The 23,117-nt window shown below is 53.0% G+C and overlaps 1 protein-coding gene across 2 annotated transcripts; it reads right to left on the reverse strand.

Annotated features, from left to right (window-relative positions):
• Positions 1-706: 706 nt before the first annotated feature.
• AMN (amnion associated transmembrane protein) lies at positions 707-22,916 on the reverse strand. Of its 2 annotated transcripts, none has more exons than XM_068192361.1 (12): positions 22,840-22,916; positions 20,229-20,347; positions 20,071-20,115; positions 10,248-10,335; positions 8,539-8,774; positions 6,900-7,037; positions 6,711-6,819; positions 5,537-5,619; positions 4,394-4,580; positions 3,476-3,650; positions 1,260-1,362; positions 707-998 (listed from the first exon to the last, which is right to left on the reverse strand). In XM_068192361.1, the coding sequence occupies exons 1-12, from the start codon at positions 22,853-22,855 to the stop codon at positions 903-905; spliced, it is 1,395 nt and encodes a 464-aa protein (XP_068048462.1). In that variant the 5' UTR covers positions 22,856-22,916; the 3' UTR covers positions 707-902. The 2 variants fall into 2 exon arrangements, with proteins under 2 accessions (XP_068048462.1, XP_068048461.1); XM_068192360.1 differs by lacking the exon at positions 22,840-22,916 and adding an exon at positions 22,388-22,549.
• Between the last annotated feature and the right edge of the window lie 201 nt (positions 22,917-23,117).

A 23,117-nucleotide genomic window follows, 5' to 3' on the forward strand; every position in this document is an offset into this window, starting at 1 on the left:
CATAAAGATGCACTGCCTGACATTGTGGGCAGATGATGGTGTTTGACACAGGCCAGCACTAACGAGGCCCCTCAGTGCCACTGCCCCAACCCTCATCAGAGAAGGGCTGCTGTGACTGTCCCCAGCCCTCAATTCCTGCATGCATCCCTCCCTGGGGACCCTGGCATCAAGCTTCCTTCCCCTTCTACCATGAGAAGACTTTCTCACCTCGAGAATAAACAGAATAAATCCCCAAAGGTCCAACAGGGTTTCTTATCTATCAGTCCAGGCCCAGAGGAAGGAGCAAGCTCCAGAAGCTTCCCTGGGGAGAGAATTGTTTAATCAGGACTGCACTGCACCAGCGCCCAGTGGACAGGAGTGAGAGGAGGACTGGGGACCCTGAGCAGAGATCCCAAGCACTGAGCATGCTGCTGGAAAGCAAAACAACCTTCCAGCTAATGGGTCCAGGCCCTGAAGGCTCTGGGTCATATTCTAAAATGTGTTTGAGCACTGAATTTCTGTCATGTATCCAAGGATGCTGCCTTCAACCTGCTGTGTGCCCTGGGGCAAATCCAGCACAGTGCTGGCTAAAGCATGGGGTGCTGAGCTAGATCCCAACTTCTCTGGATACCATCTGAGACCCAAATCTCAATGTTGAATTATCTAAAAAGAACCGACACCTGCAAAATACAGTTTAAAACCCAGAAGTAACACCAGGGAGGCCATGTCCATGTGACTCAGTCCCAACAGTGAAGGTTTGCTATGGTTTCCTTCACTGCACAGACACTTTTATTCAGGTGGGATCTCCTTCTGGCTTAAATCCCACCAGGAGTGATGTGAAGGACTGTGAGGGGCTGTGAGGGCTGGAGAGGGGGTGATGTCCCCAAGGGAGTGGTGCCTGGCCCCAGCATGAGTCCACACCATCAGGTCTCTGTCTCACTTGCATCGTACAGAGGGTTGAGGTAGAAGACCTGGAGATCTTTGGGTGTCTCCTCTCCAAGGTCAGCATCTGGAGGCTCCTGCAACAGCAAGGGAGGAAAAACAGCTGATGGGGAAGAGAAGCAAATCCCTTGGCAAAACCCACCCAGGGCTGAGTCCCTGCAGCAGCCGAGAGGCTGGTGACCTGAGGGAGAACGGCAATGTCCCACAAACCCCTCCTGGCCTGGGGAAAGCAGGGCCCCTCTCAGGGTAACCCCAAGAGGCTTCCAAGAGTGTCATGGCACCCAGCAGCTCCTGCCCATGCCCTGAGCACCCCGGTGTCCCTGGCAGTGGTGACTCACCACGCTGAACACGGGGTTGTCAAAGCCTTTGTCACTGGCTGGTGCAGGCGACGCCGGGTCCTCCATCCTCTGCCAGGGCTGGTGCCGGCGCAGGGCAGGAAACCTGGGGGAGAGCTGGGCATTACCATCCACATCCCTCCCATCCCTGCAGCTCCCCCAGCTGAAACCCAGCATCCTTAGGAGGTGGATGGGAAAATATGCAGGGGCAAAATGTCAGGCTGTAATTGAAATGGGATATTTGTACCCTTTCCCAGGGACAAGCAGCTGTATCCAGCAGAAATCATTAAGCCTGGAGATCTGGGACCTGCATTCTGGAGGGAGGAGTTTGCAGAGGCAGACAACTCTAGCACAGGCTTCACTTTGGAGCAATCATTCCTTCCCTGTGGCCTAAATGAATTGCAACAGAGCTGACACTTGTTCCCAGTGTAATCTCAACAAGTATTAATTACTTTTATCATTACTTTTATAATTACTTTTATCACATTATCATTTTTCCATCTTAATCACCATCACTACTTGTATTATTTTCTTCATTACTTTTATCATAAGGGTCTCAGCCACTGAGGACTCCCCTGCACTGGGCACCTGCTGCAGGTGGGCTCAGCAGCAGGTCCATGCACATCACCTCAGGAGCTCTGAGGGAAGCTCTGCCAGGCCCCTTTCAGTGGAAATAAGGGACACCTGGAGCATGAGTGGGACAGGCCCTGGGCTCGGGTTCAGTTCTGTCTCCTGTAGCTACACAAAATTCCCTCCTGCTGCTGACAAAACTGCTTTCAAAGGCCTGTCCAGCATCCAAAGAAGCATCAGTGAAAGATAAATCATCAAGTAGCAGTTATGGGTCTGGGAGTTTTATTTAGAAATTAAATGAAGGCATGGGTTTACTGCTAGGAAATATCATGTCAGCATGTGTCCAGCAGCAGGGCGAGTGTTCCTGGCCAGGGCCAGTGCTGCACGGCCACAAAATCCCAGTGGAGGAGGTGGGAGGGAACCAACAACCTGACTTGTGAGCCTGTGTCACAGCAGCCCCAGCACCGGGGAGCTCAGCACCCCCTGGCAGACACAGGTGCACTTTGCACATACAAATTTAAGCAATTCCTGGCCCCTGGTTATCAAGTGTGTAAAGTCAACCCCACTTGCCCACAGGAGGGTAAGTGAGACAGCTCACAGTGTCTCAGCAAGCAGCCAGTAAACCCTGCAAAACCCTCCACGAGAAGGTGGGTGCCTGTGGGAGCAGCAGAGGTGGGTGCCCCAAGCACCTGCCATGGGCACTGCTGGGATGCCCTAATCAGTGCCAGGCCCCATATCCAAGCTGTGAGGGAAAATGGTGATGGAGAAGGGGTATTTCTGACTAGTTCCCAGCTGTGGTGCAGTCAGGTGCACCCTCCAGCCCTCCCCTGGGACCTGCACTCCATACTCTATGCTGTGTGAACAAGCAATGCATTAGAAGCTGCACTTGCTCTTGCATGTTCTCTCTCCCTTTAATGGTTATGAAACTGTGGGACAAGTATTTTGCATTATTTTGATGCATTTCTATTGAGATGCTGGCAGGTTCAGTCCTTCCCTCCCCAGCAGGGCTGCAAACTAATGGTGCCAAGGAACAGGAGATGTCACCAGGCACCATGACTAGGCTGTGCAGAGCCCCAGCCAAGCTGCAGCAGCCCTGCTCCCACCCAAGCACAATGCACCCTGCCAAAAGGCAGCTCCTCCTGGCCATGGAGGAGAATGAATCAACAGTCCAAGAGTACAGAAGTGCCTTTCAGCCACCTCACCTCCAGAAAACCATGAGGAGCAAGGACAAGTTTTAAACTGACACAGGGCAAGTTTAGATTAGATATTGGGAACAAACTCTTTACTGTGAGGGCAGTGAGGCTCTGGCACAGGTTGCCTAGAGAAGCTGTGGATGCTCCATCCCTGGAAGTGTTCAAGACCAGGCTGGTTGGGGCTCTGAGAAACCTGGTCTAGTAGAAGGTGTCACTGGCTATGGCAGGGGGTTGGAACTAGATGATCTCTGGGGTCCTTCCAACCCAAACCATGTTGTGGTTCTATGAACAGTAATGTTGGGGGTAGCATGCTGTCAGGCCATGCCCCTCTCCATGGGAGCTCTGGGCAGCACCGTGTGCCCCTGTGTGCCAGACTGGAGGGACAGTCTGGGCTGGCAGCTGCTCCCAAGCAGAGGCAGCCTGAATATCTGCTGCTGGCAGAAGCCCCATCCCTACCTCAGCCTTCCCTTTCTGTAGAGAAAGAGGATCCCTCCAAAGAACAGGAGACTGAAGAGTAGCCCCATGACTGTCCCCGCTGTGATCCTGCTCACTGGGTGGCTCCCCACTTGCCCGCTGGCAGTGCTGCCAGTGGCCACTTCCATTTTGCCATTTGAAATGCCGAGAGCTTCACCTGGGAAGAAACAGGAATGAGGATTGTACAGGGAAACCCATCCCCACACCCATGGCAGAGGGAGCCTTCAGCTGGGTCTGGTCCTGCTTGCCTGGTTGATCGCCCTTCCCTGGGAACAGGGATGGGATTCACAGGTGGATGCACTCAATGGGGACAAGCCCCTATGGGTCTGCCTCCCACACAATGACCACCAGGTCCCCTGACTGAGACCTGTGAGCATCAGCATCTGCCAGCTTCCATTGCCTGCCTCCACAAGCAGCATCTGGCTGCAGAGCAGCTCTGTGGACAGGGGGGCCCTGGCAGGAACCAAGCTGGTCATGGCCAGACATGGCACGGAAGCACACCAGTATCCCAGGCTGCAGGAGGAGAATTGCCAGCAGGGCAAGCGAGGTGACCCTTCCCCTCTGCTCTGCCCTGCCCTGGTGAGCCACAGCTGGAGCACTGAGCCAGGCTCTTCTCAGCAGCACCCTGTGACAGGGCAAGAGGCAATGGGCAGATACTGAATATGGTAAATTCTACTCAAATACCTGTATTTATCTAAGTATCCATATATAAAAAACTGGTTTACTGTGAGGATGGTCAGTTGTGGAGACAGGCTGCGGAGAGAGGCTGTTGAATCGCCATCCTTAGAGACATTCAAACCCCACTGGACATGTGGGCTGCTGGCAGGGAATACAAAGCTCTGGCCAGCAGTGGCTCTGGGTGCCCCTGCAGGGACCTGCTGAGGAGGACAGGGGCGTTACCGTGCTGTGCTATGTTCTGCATGATGTCTGCTGCCAGCTGCTCCGCAGCGGTGCCTGCCTGCGCTCCTGCTCTGTCATCAATCAGCACGATTTGGATGAGAGGAGCGGTGCTTCGGGACATGATGCCCAGGAAGGTCTGTGCTTTGTGTACCTTGGATATGGCCATCTGCACGCCAGCGTATTTGGGCTTCCCAAAACACAAGGAGACACGTAAAGCCAGTGAGAGGGTAGGCACAAATTAGTCACATCTCCTGACAGCCATGATGGGTGCAGCTGCAAGGCCCACCTGAACCTTCATGTGAGCCCCACCACAGAGCTGCCATCCCTGTCACAGCAGTGCTGTTGCATTTCCCAAAGGAGAGGCTTGTACATCCCCTCTCTCCCAAGCTGTGACCAGCACCCAGCACACAAAGAGCCCCCATGGAGGAGAGCACGCTGAGAAAGCAATTTCATATATCACACCCATTAAAAGCTGTATTAAGACGTGTGGCTGTAAGGAGGGCAGGCAGACAGCTTTCAGCTCAGGATCAATAAAGCAATACCCTGGTATCGAACCTCCCAGTGCAACGCAGAGCACACCTCCTCCCCCAGCAGCCCCTGGCAAAGAGGAGGGAAGTCATGTAGTGTCTGACAAGCAGCAGCATGAAGTGATGCTTTGTAGAGCATCTGAGAGCTGGCCAGCGCCAGTCACCCACCCGGTGCTTGCCTACTGGGGAACGGAAAAGCAGCTCAGCGTTGGCCAGAGGCCAGGGAATGCCCTGCTGCAGGTTTGCGCCATCCCAGCTGGGTGCACCGAGCTCCCATGGGACCTAGACCTGCTCTCCTCTGTTTTCTAGAGCAGGGTTGCCAGCAAGCCCCCCTGCATCCCTCCCCATTGCAAGCCAGCAGCTCTTCCTGCCCTGAGCTGAGCGGATAGCGGGGCTGTGGTGGGGAGCAAGGGATCCAGCTCCCACAGCAAGTGGGCACATCCAAGAGGTCACACGGGGAGCGTGGGCCCTGCAGGGTGGTAATGAGTGAGCTGCACCCCTGGCATTGCTGGGACTGCATGCCCACCCCAGACAGTCCCACAGCCGTAAGTCACTGGCAGATGTGGCCAGTGGCTTGTGGTTTCATTAGCCCCTCCCAATCTGACAGGCTTAGTACCTGGCTCAGCAGCTCTTGGACCAATCTGTCCTGGTACTTCTGAAGGTCAAAATCAGGAGTAAAATCCAGGTTAATGGTGGCCCCTGCAGCCAGAAAACAGACAGACATCAAACTCACCACGTGTGGGCAGAGAGCAGCCACAGCAGCACAGCTCTGACTGCCACAATAGGCACTGAGGACCCTCTGGTACCCTGTGCAACTGGTCTGGCTGGGCTCAGAGACAAACCTCCCCTGCTGGTCTTTTTGTCAGCTGGCTTTGAGAAAAGGCTTTTGACTTGCCATCACATTCTGGAGAGAAGCTTTCCCCGGTAAGTTTTCTCCCACTTATCCCTCTGGGAAGCTCTTCTGTCCCTGGTTTTGGGGCCATGAGGCTGTGGTGCAGCAGCACTACCCTGGCTTTGGTGGGAAGGCTGAGAGGAGGGAACGCCTGTGCTCCCCGCACCACTGCACTGCAGTCATGGAGACAAATATTTTCTTGAGAAAAAATACCTGAGAAAATTCCTGAGAAAAAATTTCAGCATTTGCTGAAATTTTCAGCATTTGCTGAAATTTTAAATTTTCCTGAAGACTGTAAGAGACTAGGCTTTTAGGAGCACATTGGAGAAACATATGGTGCCATTTTAATGAATTTGGTATGACATACCAAGTACTGGATACCAAGTATCCAGGTACAGTTGTGCATGAAAAATTGCCCCTAGCAACATTTCATGCAGATTAATGGAGGAGCACCCACTGCAGAGAGAACACTCAATCTGCATGCTTTTATTTTAAATGAAATTAAACAAGCTGGCTGTTGGGAAGCTGACATTACAGTGGAAAAGGTTGCATTTCCTCTGCGTATTTTCGGCTGCATAAACTCAGCAGAGCCCTATTAGCTTGACGAGCTGTGACATCCTGACAGGATAAACCAGAAGCAGGGACAAAAGGCTGCGACTCAGAACAGGCTCCCAAAAGCCAGGATCTCTTCAGAGAGATGTACTGGGAAGGTGGCACGATGGGATCTGTACACAGGACCCACAGATGGGACCCTTGGCAGCAGTGATACAGCAAAACTTCAGCTCACAACCAGCAGCAAGCACCCCCTGCTCCCAGCTTTCCCCCATGGAGCCAGGGGAAGCAGGTTGGGGCAGCTGGCATGGCAGGGAGAAGGAATAGGGCCGTGTCCCCCACTCACCACACACCCCACAGCAGTGGCCAAGGGGCTGCAAAGGGCTCTGGCACGCTGGCTCTGGGCACCGCCTCCCTGATGCCCTGAGCAGGGCTGCGCAGATGCGGGGGCCATCCTAAAGGAGAGCAGGGCAGCGTCAGTCCCTCGCCCCACACACTGCACCGGAGCCCCCAAAATTGGAAAGGGAAGACTCACCAGGGCGTTCCCGCAGGCACAGCCAGACTTATCAGGACAGCCAGTGCCTGTCACCTGGAGAGTGCCATTGCCATGAAACTGCAGCGGGGCAGAGGGGCCCCCCAGGTACCCAGCCCAGGATGATGGGGTGTTCAGCTCCTGTGCAGGGAAGAGCAGCAAAGCAGGTGAGTATCCCAGGACAGGTCCCAGTGCTGGCCCCAGGCACCCAGCCATGCTGCTGGGACACCTGCTGTCACATCTGATGGCCATCACTGGGAAGCCCCACTGCTCCACAGTGATGCAGCAGGAAAACCCATTCTATCTTTTCCCCTGGACCAACAGAAAAATTCTCCAAAACCAAAAACAATGACATGACTGGGCCTTTTCTTCTTTTGCTTTCCATCTTTCTGCTGGCTCAGAGAATTCAAGTAACCAGTTTTCCACTACTGGGAGGAAGGGGGCTGGGTCTGAGCTGTTTTCCTTCTATCTGGGAAGAATTTCTATGTGCTTGGCATTAGCAAAGGCTGAGCTGGACCGACCAGCCTCATCCTGCCAAGTCACCGGTGATTCCTTCACCCACTCTCTTCCACAGGAAGTGTCTCCATGCTCTGGCACAACAGGCAGATTTCTCAGGCCCTGGGGTGAAAATAGTCATCACAAAGCACAGAGTAGGCTGGCTACAAAGGGATAGAGAAGCTCATAAGGTCAGTTCTTAGGAAATATGCTATGATCATAAAAAGCACCTTTTCCTTCCATCTCATTGCTCAGCAGCAGCCCCTGCCCTGAGGGACAGCCAGCAGTGGTCCCTGGGGGGATGGTGTGCTGTGGGGTAGTCTGAAGAATCAGCAGGGCCAGCATCACTCTGAGCACCCAAGAGCATCCACCTCTGCATCCCGGGGGCTATGTGAGCCTGGGGTGAGTTCCACTGGGGCGCTGCCTTGTTCAGACTTGCCTGCACCCGACTGGGCACTGACTGAGTCTATTACTCAAAAAGCAGCTACATAATGCCTGGCCCCGAAATGGCAGATCCCAGCCAGCGCAGCAGCAGAAATAATAAATAACTTATGAAACGCCTGCCGCATCTCCCACTCCTGGAAGGAGCCCGTGTTTACTGCTGCAGCTCCTGTGATCTTCTGCTCCTCTGACCAGGAGGGACAGGGCTCGTGGGGAGCCCGATTCCCAGGCTGTGGCACAGCAGGCTGCCAGCACTTCTATAATTATCCCTCCAATCAATTAAAGAGCAGTGCTGAAGCAAAGCTGGGAGATGATCACTGGGCCACAGGCCATGTTAAGGTCGGGTGCAGGAGGGAGGCGTTCCAAGAGGGTCCCTGAGCAGCACGGCTGCAGACATGTGCCGGGGAAGGGAGCGACCCCTGGGAGCCAGAGAAGCTGCCCTTTGCTGATGGTTTGACCCGTGCATACTGGCCCTTTTTTAAACATTCATAGTGAGACAGCCTGCACTCCCACACTGCAGGGAGGGAGCCGATAACAAACTGGTTGATGCAAGAAGCCTTTGAGGCCATCCACAGCAGCAGCAGCAGCAGCAGCTCATGAAGCCGCAGCCCTGCGGGTGTGCCCCATCTCCCTGTGCAGTGCCGCTCCCCCACTTGGGGCTGTGGTGAGAAGGTGCCGAGCCAGTTTCTCCTCCTCCCCACCTTACCTGACCCATGACAGAGATGCTGCGGACGTGAATCACGGGCTGCGATGAGTCGGTGTTTACCCGGAAGGAGGTTTCAGGCTGGAAGATAACATCATCGTAGCGGCACGGGACGCGCTCCTCATCCACAGAGAAGATGGGCCCGCTTGGCCTGAGCTCTCCGCTGGGAAGAACATCCTGCCACAGCGTGGGGTCGAACCACGTGCGGTGCTCAGCGTCAGCGAACCTCACTGTTCCACCTGGAAAAGGGATAGAAAAGGCTGAGCGTGACCCAAACCCAAATCCAAAGCCCCAGCAGATGCATCTGGGTTGGTAAAACCAGGCGCTGCCTGGCCTGAAGCGAAGGATCTCACCCTGTGGGCAAGGAGCCCAGGGCTGGCCCTGGCATCACCCTCATGGGCACCCACTGCAGGCATTTCCCAGAGCTTGGCAAAGCTTCCCAGAACTCAGAGCTGGGGCCTCAGCTCAAATCTCACATCTGCCTGCAGGCTTCCAGGCCCAGATCCCACAGGATATTTTTTCCCCCATTTTTTAAAGCTTATCCTTCTGGTCAAGGAGGAAAACATCTGCCTGGATGCTGAGTAACAGCTAAACCTGAAAAAAGTGGATATGATAATTCATGTCCCAGTTTCCCAGAAGCCTGGCAGGTCTGCAGAAATGTGACCAGCCCTATTCCCTGCAGCAGGTAACCCCAAAGCCAGTGCCCCATTTAACTATCAACTGTTTAACCATTAACCATTTCCCGGCTGGTTAGTCTTATGCAGTGCCCTGATTCCTTCTCTCCCTTCCCAGCAGCTGAACCTTTACCAATTCAGCCAGCATGCAGGTACTTAGGGACTGAATTATTTGTATTCATTTTAAAATCATGCTTTAGAGAAGTCCATTTGTGAAAGTTGTGCCAGAAACGCCAGCTGATTTCAGGGGAGCAGTGTGTGGTAAGCAGGAAAAGCCCACTGCCAAGCACAGATGCCAGAACATCCCTTCTCGGGGGCAAATAGCCCCAAAACAAAAAAATTATAGGGATGAAAGATTTCAGAGTGGCTCCAGACAGTCTTAAGATACAATCCTTCCTCTGGGGAGACTGATTTAGACTTTTTCTCTCTTTTTTCTCTTTTTTTTTTTTTCTCCATTCAGAGTGTAAGCACATGTGCTCTGTTTGAATGCTTCCTTCTCTGCAGAGGAACTAAAGAGTTACTTGCCACTGAAAGCATGGGGTAGTTCTTAAGCACCCCAAATACACCTCCCTAGAAAACAGCTTTCAGATAAAAGCAGGCACCAATGACACTAATCTGCTGTCTCAGCCATGGGCTGGAGGAGGGGAGGATGCTTGTGTGGGGCCAAAGGCCAGCTTGTTGTGATGGCCATGGTTTGGTTCACCAGTGTGTAACTCCTAACTGGTTTTCTTTAGAAACACCATGGCAGAGAAAATAAGGGCTTTGATGTGGCTACATGCTTAATAGGCAGGGGAAAATACAAACAATATTTGCCTCTCTGCTACAACTTCAAAGCTTCCCTACTATAATTACCTTTTAAGAAGACAGGTGATCTAGGAGGAAAAAACGATCTGATGTGAGGGAGGTCATCAAAGAAAAGGTAAGTATTGAAGAGAGTGATTCACTTTGCTCTGAGGCAGGACCTTTGTAGAGGTATTTGGGATGGATTTACATGATTCATCACAGGCTGATGGGGTGCCTGGTTTGGGCACTAAATACCTGAGTCACAGCCTGGATCCCAGCTGCCATCGAAAGCTGTGAAGGCTGCACCAGCTGCCAGCAGGAGTTCTCCGTTCAGGGGCAGGTACTAGATGAAGGATGCAGAGTGTTACTGTCCTGCTGCCAGCCACCCAGGCTGGTTACCAAATAACACTGCTAATTGTTAGGCTGCCTATTACACTCAGTCTCCGAGGCACTTTACAGTGATCAGGAGCTACCCTTACCGTGCCCCATATACATGGGAAAGTACATGGGGAGAGGTAGTGTGATGCTGTCTTCCACAACACAGAAATGCATTCAGAGAAGCAAGAAAAGGAAAAAGCAAAATAGCTCTTTGACAGTTTCTTCCTCCTCTTGTACACACTCGCAGCAGCTCAGGAATGGATTTATACATGGTTGGTACACCAAAAAAACCCCAACCTTAATCTGCAAGTGCCAGATGCCCCCTCACTTAATGGGTTCCTACCTCCAGGGGCTGTGCTTGCCCCACAAAATATAAATCAGGGGCCCAGGCTGTGCTTGGTACAGTGTCAGGTGGTGAATTTGCACTGAGCACAAGCTAAGGGAAACACACAGTGGCATTTGGATCAGCTTGCCATAGCCAGACTCTCTTCTTGTTGGGAAGGACATCACCAGCTGGTAGTCAGGGTCACGGTACTGACCTGGCTTCAGCCTGCAGGGCTCATCCATTGACAAACCTCAACAGGCACAGCTCTGCCATGGGAACCTTTCCAGCAAGAAACTGTGGCCACGTGGGTCGCCAGCCAGCACTGCTAACTCTGGGACAAGCCCTGACAAATGATCGACTCAGGCAACTCATCCACAGCAAACAGGTTATTCAGCCCAGCCCATCTTATTTTACATTTAGAAATTGCAGAGGGAAAGTCATGGTTTTTTCCAATATTTTGGAGTTAGTGATGCTCAAGGCACCCTTCTCTAACTTGGTCTGCCCAGTGTTTTAGCATCACTCCCAGCAGCTGAAAGCCCTCCAGGACTGAGTTATGCCAACGTACAGGGTCCTGTACTCAGGCAGAAAAAGTTAAATGGGATTTAAAGGTTTCATCTACTTAACTGGTCTTTAAATATATATGTAGGTTAGAGAAAGCAAGACTTATGACTGACTGCTGCATGGTGGCCATGATAGCTCTCTGTCCCTGGCCAGTCTTGCTTGAGGATGCTCAGTCCCACTCAGAGGCCACCATGGGGAAGGGAGAGGGGAAGTGAGCAAGGCAAAAAGCTCATCACCCCCAAACTGTAGGTAGGTACCTGTTAAGAAGTTTAGTGCCTTGTTGGTGCAGCACTTTAAAGGCCTTAGCCTTGCTGCCCTCTTGGTTCAGGAACCATGAGAAGCCAGGACAGAGAGAAGAGGGTGGCTGTCACCAAGAAGAGTCCCACAGTGCTCCTCTGCACCATCTGCTTTGGACCCAACAGTGCCATACACTGAGCTGGACAAGAGGGGATGACACTGGGACTAACTGAGGTTGGGGCAACGTGCCCCAAGGGTGTGGAGTCTCCCCCCAGCCAGGAAGAAGCCTTTGCCTATGGACACTGCTCCATCAGACCACAGGCTGTGTCCCGCCATCAGGTTCTCTGAATTTCTATTGCTTTTGAGTAGAAGAAATTTGTCCAATACTGAAGCACTGAAAAAGGCTGAAAGGTCTACCAGGATACAAAAGGCATCATGTCCTTTAGCTGCAGATGAAAAAGCCATCAAAACATGTCTGTTTTGAGGCTCAGGACCTGGCCTGCATTCAGCCGGGTGAGGGCAATGCTACCAGCTTCAACTACAAAATGCTGTACTTCACTTCAAGTGCCCTGGCTTGTTTTCCTGTGAGCTCAGGCAGGAGCGGGCAATGGGACATTTTGGAGCAGTCAGCTGCTGCCCATGCTCAGGCCAGTGCCAGCAGCACTGCCAGTCCAGTCCCTTCTTCCAGACTGGCTGGGCCACTGGAGCCCCTGGGCTCTGCCTCTTGCCTGGTTTGCAGGCTGGCCCCTGCGGCTGGCTGTGCACAGGGGGGCCAGGCAGGAAGGGTGGCCAGCTGGCTGCTGGGGCCATCTGAGCTGCTCAGCATGGGGCTTTGGATGGGATGCAGCAGATCCTTTCACCAGCACAGGGTACCAGCTCTTCACAGCAGTCAGCTCTGGGCACTCAGACCCAAAGCTGCAGGGATCTTTGGGGAGAAGAAGGAAAATCATCCACCAGCTGCTGGTGAGGGGGATGGTTACACAGCAGGACCATGATTGCTTTCCCAGGCTGCTGAAATTGATGTTTGTGAGTGTTGTGGCTGGGTCAAGACCACTGGGCCGGGAAGTCCCTGCTCTCATCCCTGCCTGCCTGACAGCTCTCTTCCCTGTAGTTGCCACTTTGACTATGGCCATGGGTCAGAGCTTCCCAAACACCCTGCGATGACCATGCAGAACATAAGCAGCTTTTGTGTTCAACAGGATTGTTTATTCAGACCTTCACAAACTAACTAGGGCAGAAGGAAAACATGTTGAGGGTTCATGTGGTGGGGCTGAGCTCGGTATGGTAAGAGAGGAGATGAGCTATAGGAGGATAACTTGCTCTGTTAGGGATGCACGCACACACAGATGCACAATACCTGTTCCATGACCAACCAAGGTGGTGCTTCCTGCATGTGCTCGGGAGGGTAAGCAGGTCTGGATGGGCCAGCAGGACACAGCAGCAGTTCTGCTCAAGAGGAGAGCTGGGAGAAATGCCTCATGCCAAATCTGCCCCATGCCTGCAGAGCCAGTGCTCTGCAGACATTGCCCTCTGAGCTCTCTGGACAAGATGCAGCTTCTCCAGCCACCACAGGAGATCCCCCTCCACTGCTGAGGCCAAAATCCCGGGCTAGGGGGCCTTCCAGAGGAAGCTGCTCATGTGGGTGCCAGTGTGGCAGGGAAATTAGAGTGAGCACACAACATGTCCCTTCATACCCTGGGATTACCCAAACACTGCAAGCACCAGCCCTGGAATTAAGATGCAACACAACATGATGCAAGAATCACCTCATCTCCACAAACATGAAATTCAGGAAGAGCTCTGTAGTTCTGCTTTGCCACAGGAATTTCTGGGGCTGGGCCCTGCAGCTATGGCTCCCTGCCCACTGAGGCAGCCGTGCTGCACATCCACCATCAGCTCTGCCTGAGATTCTCACCACTGGGCAGCATTTCAGGAGTGTCTCCATCATCCAGTGCATCTTTGTAAATAATTTGCCCTTTCTTTTTTTCCTAACTTAAGTATCTCAGTTCACTGCAGAGGACAAATAGACTCTGGTTGGGCAGTGGTTTTCTACCTTTTGGAGTTTAGTATGGAAATTGCATACAGGTTGGGCCACTTTCCAAGTACATTTTGAACTGAGCAATGACAGGTACCAGTGGACCAAAGCCAAAAAGCTGGCTGTTTCATCTGCTTTCCCTTCCTCCTGCCAACCTGTACTCCAGGGCCATTAATACAGCAAATGCTTAGAGTCCCATTAGTCATTTTCCATCCCTGATAAAGGTAAATCACTTATCTCCTCGGTTATCATTATCAAGTGTAATGACAACTGAAACACAGGCACCATTTTTCTTACCAAAGTCGGGAAAAAAAAAAAAAAAAAGGAAAGACCCCATGTGGCTCTTAGACCAGCCCCAGCACTGCACTACCAGAAGGAATCTGCTCCCTCCACGCATAAGTGAAAAAGAAAATAACCTCCAAAATGTGAAATAAAAAAATAGCAAAGTCCTGAGAGATGGCTTTCCAATCAGGTGACCTCTGATTGGAACCACCCTCTGGCACATCCTTGAGTCACAAGCATCGGGCTGAGATGACTGACAGGAGCACTGTGACTGGCATGTCACCATCATCAGACCAGAAAAAACGCAGCACTTGTGCTTTAACCTGGGTGAAGAACACTTGTGACTGCAGCCAGGTCTTCCCCCAGCCTTGCTTTTATTTGCAGCATCAACGCATTTGAATTCTTTGCTTGGATGAGATGGTGCCACCATCCCCATCACTCAACACTAAGACTGCTTGGGCACACTGAGCTCCACAGTGCTGCACCAGCAGGCAGGTCAGCAGCCATCAGCCCCTGGGTACATCCCCTTGCCTGGCACCCAGCCCAGGAGCAGCTCTGGCCCTGGTGCTGGTAGCCCTCCATTGAAAATCATCACTGGGATATGATGCACGTGGGCTATGGCTCCAACACAGACTGTTGTAACCCACCACAAGCGATAACACACAAGGGAAATGATTTCCATTTCATCTTTCCCAGTACAGCCCTGCTGGGGCAGTGGCAGCCTGCAGACAGCAGCAGGCAGCCGGGGCAGCAGGTGGGTGGGCCCTGTCCATTCTGCCCACAGGTGGGAACAGCAGGGATTTTCCCAGTGTCTGCTGGGGCTGGGGGTCTCAGCACAGCTGGTGGTGGTGCCTGGGTGATATCCAGCTGTTGGCTGACACCCCAGAAAGGCACAGGGCCAGGATCACACACAGGTGAATCCCTCTGACAACTCTGGAGCATTGCCATGGGCTCGCTTGCAGCAGCACTTCTTGGGTTCATCACTGAGGCTTCATTTATTCACCTTCTGGTCCAGGTGAAGCTTTCACCTGCACCCTCAGGACAGCGTCCTTCCCTTCAGCCACACATGCCACCCCACATCTCCAGTTTGCTGCCAGAGCCAGCCAGTTCCTGCCACGGCCCTCGATCCCACAGCAGCTAGTCCAGGTCCCCAGCAAGGCAGGATGACCTCCTGCCACCCCAAGACCTCTGTGTGAGCCAAGGAGGGTCACCTGCTGCTGGAGCAGCACCTTGCTGCTCCCCGCCTAGACACGTGGTCCCATGAGGAAAGGGGCTTTACCTTCCCAAGGAAACCAGGCCAGAACTGCAGCCTGTATCCCCATGAAGCCCATGCTTGTGCAGGCTGCTGCAGCATGCCTGGGACACAGAAGCTGGTGCTGCTGTCCCTGGGCCCCACCAGCGGTGTGGGGAATGACCACAGCCCTGCTCTGATCCCAGCAGCAGCTCACCTCTCCGCTTCTGACCCAGAGCAGGCAGGAGCACAGGCACAGGAGCGGTGTGCCAGGGGATATCATCATTTCAGCGTCATCCCCTGCAAGCTAAGGAGGGGCTTGGCTGCTCTCCCTCCCCTCCTGGCCAGCAGCAGCAGCACAGCCGCGCTGTCATTAACGCCAGAGCCGGCTCCCCTGCTGTGCCTGCTCACCACGTTTTAGGTTGTGTTTCAGCACAGGGGCCCCCCACAGCACCTGCCCAACCTGGCCTTGCCACCACATCCCCTGGCACAGTGGTGGCCTGACACATCAGGTTCCCAACACATCACGGTCCTCCCCATCCCTACAGAGAAGCCACAGCTCCTGGCCATGCCACACAGGTGCTGCCCCGGACAGCCCCTGCCAAACCTGCCCACAGGGCCCAGTGAAAGCCATGGGAGGATAAAAAACAAACAAGAGACCCAAAAAGCCCATTAACTTGATTGCAGATGCCCAGTACAGACTTCTAGCTGAACAGGTCCTGACAGTGTACAGAAATCAGGTGTCATAGGGACAAGGGAAGCTCCTTGGATAGCTGAAGACATTGAGCTCTGGATGCAGAAGATACAGAGAAGCTTAAAGCCATTTGCCAAATCTATTTCAGATTAGTTAAGCTCCTTTCCCTGAACTTTCCTCTACAGACAAGGTCAGAGAAAGCCAGGAAAAGGCTTGAGGTGTGGGCAGAGGGGCTGTGCCCAGCAGTGAAGGGATGGCAGACGGTCCATGGAGCAGCTTCCCAGCCAGACAGGCTCCAGCATCTGCTACAGCCCAGGATGCTGGCAAGCTGCTCTGCTCATCACAGACTTTAGTAACTCCTCCTGCTGGAAACCAGCCTGAAATGAGCAAACAGACTTGGGAAGATGAGTGTAAATGGCTGTTTTACCAAACTCCTTTCCTGCACGCACCTTCATTGTAAATGCTAACACAGAAAAGACTGCAGGATTCCATCTTGGAATTATGTACTGGCACACACTCCCCTGAATTTTTTTTATTTTCATCTTAGGGGAAGGAAAAATAATCCCTTTTCTGGTTGTCTCATTACCCTGCTGTCTGAGAATAGGTGGGGGAGGGAGCACCGGTGCCTGGGACTAGCGCGAACTGTGGCAATTCATTAGAGCCGGTGCCCCTGGAGAGCAATTGGCATTTCAAGATCAATCTCTGCCAGGAACCGAGCGGGAGCATCCTGCAGCAAAGCCGAGTACATTCTGCTCTCGCAATTAGGCAGCTAAAAATATAAGGCTGGGGGAGGTGTCCCTGGTCAGACCCCAGTTCCACTGCAAACCCTTGCCCAGCCTTGTAGCCCCTCGTGGAGCAGGCAGGGAGGGGGTACGAACAGATGCCACCCCACAGCAGAGCTCGGGGATGTGGCAGAGCTGGAAAGGTGATGTCAGAGCTGCTGAGTAACCCCAGCCAGTGTCCTGACCCTGGGGTCAAGCAAGGCTGCTCTGCCCATGTGAATAAACCCGACTCCTGCCACCCTGAAAATAGAAGCAGCAGCATCCATTCATGGCCCACATGCCAGTGCTGGCCGGCTCAGGCACAAACTGCACCAGGGCTGGTGTTACTGGGGCAAACACCAGGCTCACTGCTGTAGCCATGCCCTGGCCTGGCTCCCTTTGGAAGCACAGACATAGCCAGAGGGTCCACTCCCTCTCAGGAGTCTTTCTTCCCCATCAGGGGACAAACAAAGCCAAAGTCTGCCCTGCCCTGGAGCACCCATGCCAGGCATCATCACCTCCATTTCCATCTTTTCTGCACATTTAGTCTCAGGCACCTCCAAAAGCTGGCTAAATACTGATCTGCATCTTTAGGCAGCTAAACACCATAGAAAATCCAACCTAATCACAATGGTTGTGCATCAAAGCCACTTACGCTTTAAGCTGGATTTGGATTTAATGTGTGACTGAATTAGGGATCCATTTGAAACTCCAAATAACTGCTGAGCTGGGTGCTCAGTGAGTGAGCTCTGAGCAGAGAGGCAGGCTCTGTGCCCCAACAGCCTCCTCCCAAGAAGGCATCTCCCTGCACATGGCTGGTGCCCACATGGGATGGATGGGGAGGGGAGCTGGAGAGCTCACCATACAGAAGTGAGCTTTCACATAAATGTCTAGGAGAGGAGCGATGGTGACACATGAGGACCACCTGACACTCCACTCAGCTGGAGAGTTGGGATGGGAGATCTAACGCTGTCCCTTCACCACCAGCACCAAGCATCCTCCCCTACACTTGCCACAGCAGGCGCTTTTCCTCATGAAAATCACTGAGAGCCTAATCCCTCCTCAACTGTGAATTTCCTTCCATGGTACCACAGCGAACAACATTCTGGCTTTTTTTTTTTTTTTTTGGCCAAAGGCTGTATAGCATCTCCATGGTGACTCTAAAGCTTAATGTATTCTTGCTGATTTAAGTGATTAATGCTCCAGCGCGCGTGGCTGGCAGGCGAGCAGGTGCAGTCCAGTCTCCCTGCAAAAATCCTCATGACCAATTCATTTCCTAACCAGCTGGTTGCCAAATTTCATGCCATTTCCATGAGTGGCAGCCTAGCTCAGGTGGTGGGTTTTATTCCTTTTTCATCCCTAACCTTGACAGTCCCTGTATCACCTGGTGACAGTAGAACATGGCAGTGAACAGGAGGGAAGTGCCTGAGCTGGAATTAAAAAGAAATATTAACCACCTCACTAAGAGTCATGCTGGGACAGTTCACAGGGAATGGCTGGGGCAGTGATGCTCAGAAGGAATGCGTGAGCTGCAGTACAGATTATAGGGCAGGGTTGGCTGCTCACCTGCAGTGCAGTTCAGTGCAGAAGGGGAATGGTGCCCCCACAGCCCATATTCATTCCTTCATATCCCTCATAGATCCCCCTAGCAGTCCTCCCCATCCGCACAGCAGTGGGACCACAAAATTCACCGTAACCCTGGAGCCTGTGCAGCTGCCTGCCAGCAGCAGGAGCCCAGAGAAACTCCAAGGCAGCAGAGGGTCCCCAGGGGCTTCTGCCAGCACTCTGGATCCTTTGACAGGGATGAGACAGGGGTCACTGAGGCACCCTGACCCATCCCTCAGGCGCAGTAGGAGCCATCGACCCGAGCAGGGGGCAGGGCCATGGATGTTGGTTTGTGCAGTGCAAAGGTTCTGTGGATCTCCCTCTCCTCAGGCTGCTCAGCTCTGCTCTCCAGCTTGGCTGCAGGAGGCTCAGCCGTAATGACTGACGCTGCTCTGCAATTATGCATTTTGCAAGCCTCTGATGAAAGTACTTTAGAAATATTATACATTCATCTGTAAGTAAAATAAAATCTACTGGAGTGGTATTTTGCTCTTTTCTTCTCTGGGTAAATTCCACATCATTTATTACATTAGATTTGTACGTATTTCCCCAGTACATTCTTTCCTTCCAAAATTCATATTTAAAATGCCATATAAATAAAGTATCTTTTCCAAATATTTGTAGAGGGATTAAACGTGGCACATGGCGTTATTAAAGCATCAAAACTATTAGTGGCATAGACAGCCTGAACAAATTACACCACATAAATTTCAAGGGCTTCTTCAAATTTAATGGCCAATAAAAGAGCAAAGCTGACCTAAAAGTGAGAGAGGAACCTCATCCACAAGCTCATCAGGTCTAGAGAAGGAGGTTTTCCAAACAGGACCCATCCCATCTCTTCCTGTCCCAGCACTGAGAGAGGGCTCACTGGTGACCCATCCCCCACTGGCAGGTTGGGACAGGGGGTTTGCTTTTCCCATTAATTCCTCCCTGTTAAATTTTACCCTCCAAGCCACAGAGATTGAGAGCCCATGTTTCCATGGCTGCCTGTCAGCCTGCTCTGGGGCAGAGTTCCTCATGTGGGGCAAAACCAGGTTGCTCAGAAACCCCCTCCGAGCTGAGCCCCTCCCAATCTTATATCACTCAACACACACATTTCAGCAGGGTGTCGTGCCCATCCTGCCACAGCTAGACTGATAATACCACAGAAAAATATAAAACTCAATGACACTTGAAAGAAAATTTCTCAAGCAACATTTTGGGATTTCCCAGAACAGTTTGTTTTCATTTCAAGATATTTTGATGTCAGCTTCACTTAGCCTCTGCCTAGGGCTAGTGCCTGCTCTGTCAGCAACGCTGTGGGTTGGCGCTCCTCAGCCAACTACTGCTAAGCTCTCCATCACATGAAGGGGGTTTTATCCCTCCTTTGAGGAGAAAAAAAATCAATTTATTTCAAATTAAATTGGATTTTGCTGAACTCTCTCTCATCTCCCCTGAATAAAAAAAAAATGAAACAAACAAACAAAAAACCAAAACAAAACCAACCAACCAAAACAACCAGAAATGGGCTTTTTGGTTCCATGATACAAAGAAAGCCAGGCTGTTGCAGGACTCCTGTTCCTTGCCCTAGCTGAGGCATCCTTGGTCTGCCTGGACCATGGAGGAAAGTGCCAAAGTCCATGGAATGAATTTAAACCAACAGAGGCCAGTAGGACATTAGATATTAGGAAGAAATTCTTTACTGTGAGGGTGATGAGACACTGGCACAAGTTGCCCAGAGAAGCTGTGGATGCCCCATCCCTGGAAGTGTTCAGGGCCAGGTTGGACAGGACGTTGAGCGACCTGGTCTGGTGGAAGGTGTCCCTGTCCAAGGCAGGGGGTTGGGACTGATGACCTTTAAGGTCCCTTCCAAGCCAGACCATTTCATGATTCTGTGGAGAGGGGGACAGGGGAATGTGCCACCAGGCAGAGCTCCAGGGCTGGCCCTGCCCTCGCCCACCCTCGTACAACTCTGCCCACCATGCCTTACCATGTCTGTCAGCGCGTGGGGAGACCTGACGAACACTGAGACAACCTGCAAGAAAAGCAAGAATAAAGTGTGCTTTGCCCTGTCAGGTAAAGGGGCTTCTCCAATGCCTGACAGTGTTTTGTGAAAACAAAAATAAAATAAATTTAAAATGTCTATACCTTGTCCTTCTCAAAGTGAACCACATCCCTGGCACAGGGGACTCTGCCTTTATCCCAGTTGGAGGCGGTTTCAAAATTGGTGTTGGGGATCCACTGCTTATACACGGCAGCGGTGGCAGCTGGGAGGGAACAGAAAAACCAGTTTAACCCAGTCCAAGAGAGGCACTGGGAGCCTGCTCTGGGATGTGCTTTAGGATGGCTCAGCATTCATAGGTCAGATTTAGGGATTTTTTACCCAAGAGCAGCTCCTGCATTGTCCCAGTTGAGCAGTCACAGCCCTTCTCTACACGGGGGATTTTTTTTTTGGCTGGGTGATGGTTTTAGCCACCCAGACAGGAAGAGAAGCAAGGGACAAACAGCAGGCAGACAGAAGGCAGGGAAGTGTCCTGCAGGCAAAGGGTAAGAAAAACATACACCAGGTAGTTAAGCAATCCTTGCAGGGGGTTTAGCTGTCACTCAGACTAATTAAAAAAGGAAAGATTCCTCAGCCTTCGGTTTCCAGAAGGTACAGAGTGGGCATGCAGAGCTGTGATACCACTAAGGGCAAGAGAAGAAAGGGCATTTACCATAGGACATGTAGGACAAGTACAGGCTGGTTTCATGTGTTTGGATCTAGAGAGGGAGGATTCAATGGTGTGCTTCAGCCTGAGACATAAACATGTTGGGAAACGGGGTTCTTCCCCTTGGGGTTTCCTGGGACAGTAGCAGTCCTGTCCTTGGACTCGGGGATGAGCCTGCTGGCCAGGGACAGGACATGGCAGAGGGGGTTTGCACTCTGACCTCTCTGTTTGCACAAGCACAGCAGAGCAGCCTCCCAACCTGACATTGCCCAGGCTTGGCCGGGGGGTGCATATTCAGCTGAAGATGAATCAATCTCCAGAAGCCTGAATTAAATGGCTTCAGGCAAGTGAGTATGAGACAGAGAAGAGAAAATTAAAAAAAAAAAAACCCAACCCTACTTTTGTCCTTTTAATGGATTGTCTTTTCTGTAGGAGAAATTACAAACTGTAGAAAGGCCGTGGTGGCAGGGACTGGGCACTGGAGAGGGAACGGTGCCCAGCGTTCGGAAGGACTGCAGCTGACGGAGGAAGGCGCGCTGCACAAAGCCTGGGCGCGGCTCCTGCCGACGATGGGGTGCGATGCGGCTGCAGGGGCTCTGTCAGCACACAGGGATCACCCTGAGGTGTAATTTGCGCTGTTTCACTCTGCCAGGGGCTCTGCTGAGACTGCTGGCCGTAGTAGCCATCTCCGGATGAACAGGAAACGATGTGTTTTTAACCAGAATGGAAGTCCTGGAGCGCAGGTACACCCGCGGAGGGGCTCCCCGCCTCATGCCGGGCTGCGGGTGCCTGAGGGAACCCTGAGGCAGAGCGAACACAGCGGTGCCGTGTCCCCTTTGAAACCCTCCGAGAGGGAAAAAAACACTACCGGTGGTGAGAACTGGAGCCAAGCAGCTGCTCGCAGTGCTGTGGGCATAAACAGCTTCCTGGCTCAGAAAAAGAGCAGGAAAATTGCTTAAGAAGGAAAAAAAGCCCCCAGACAGCAATGGCAAGTTGTTCCGCCCTTGCTGCGGTTCCCTCGTGTCCCTGCCGCCCCGGGAAGCTGGGGAATGGAGGGGTCGGAGCTCCAGCCGAAAGGCTCGTATCGCTTTGTGCCCCATCGCACGAAGCCGCACGTCCCGCAGGCCGAGCGGGCTCACAGCCGGGCCCACCCTGGACACGGCTCCGCACCCGGCCCGCCTGCAGCAGCGGCTCCGCCGGCCGGAGGCTAATCCCTTTGCCCCACGCATTCCTGCACCCTGCCCAGCCCTGGAAGTATCACTGTGCTGCTGTTTAATCGGCCCCGTCTCCCGGGAAGCGCAGTCCTTGAACATCAAAGCTCCATGCATATTCAACAGGGAGCGTGTCCTGCAGCGCAGCGCTGCTGACTTCAAATGAGAGGCTCAGCCCGCTCCGCACGGCTATGCCAGCCTCGGTCCCTGCCTGCCTTCCCCGTGTCCGGCTGGAAATGCCTTCTCCCGTTTGCCTGTCAGGTACGCTGTGAGTGACAGAGCCCGCAACTCCGCTCCGAACCAGGGCTGCCGGGGCACACGCGAAACGCGGAGGTCGCCCGGCGGTCACCCCTGCTCGCCACGGCGGCCGGGCCCTGGGCGTACTCACCAAGGAGCTGCAGGATGCCCAGGAGGAAGAGCAGGCTCTTCATTTCGCAGCCGGCTGCCGTCCCTCGGCTCCGCGATCCCTGCCCGCTGGACCTTGCACCTTCCCGGGCACGTGATGGGCTCGGCCCGGGGAGGCTGGAGGGAGCAGGGAGTTCACCACAATGGGAGGCAGGTTTAAACCTCAGCACGAGCCCCAGCTTTGCTCTGTTCCAGAAGCTGGTTCATGCCCAGCTCCTTTCCCAATCTCCCTGTTTCCTTGGCATTAGATTCCTTTGGGAATCTAAGAGAGCAACCGAGGAGGTAGCTGGGGAGGCAAGAGTGGGGATCTCACCAGGCCTGGCCCCCACGATCCCCCCACCCATCCCGGTCCAGCTGAAGGGTGTTGGGATGAACACGCTGCATGCACATCCCACGCCACTCTCTCCTGCTGAACAGCGGCTACCTCGTAATTACTAATAATAGCCTCCATGTATTTTCAATTAGCTCTCTTGGAAGGGAGCAGCTCCCATCCACGACTGGTAATTGTACTTTGGCCACCAGCTGATTTGATCATTACCCGGCACAGCTCCACGATGCTCCTGTGGCGGCTGCTGGCAGCAGCACCGGTGCATGGGGATGCAGCAGGAGGGAGGGCTGCACCATCCCTGTCGTCTGCCACAGCATGGAGCAGTGCTGCATGCCGGTCCAGGCCCAGGTCTTTACTAAAGGGTGTGTTAGGAGCAGAAAAGGGT

This window comes from Anomalospiza imberbis, chromosome 6, assembly GCF_031753505.1.
Source record: "Anomalospiza imberbis isolate Cuckoo-Finch-1a 21T00152 chromosome 6, ASM3175350v1, whole genome shotgun sequence".
NCBI lineage: Eukaryota > Metazoa > Chordata > Aves > Passeriformes > Viduidae > Anomalospiza > Anomalospiza imberbis.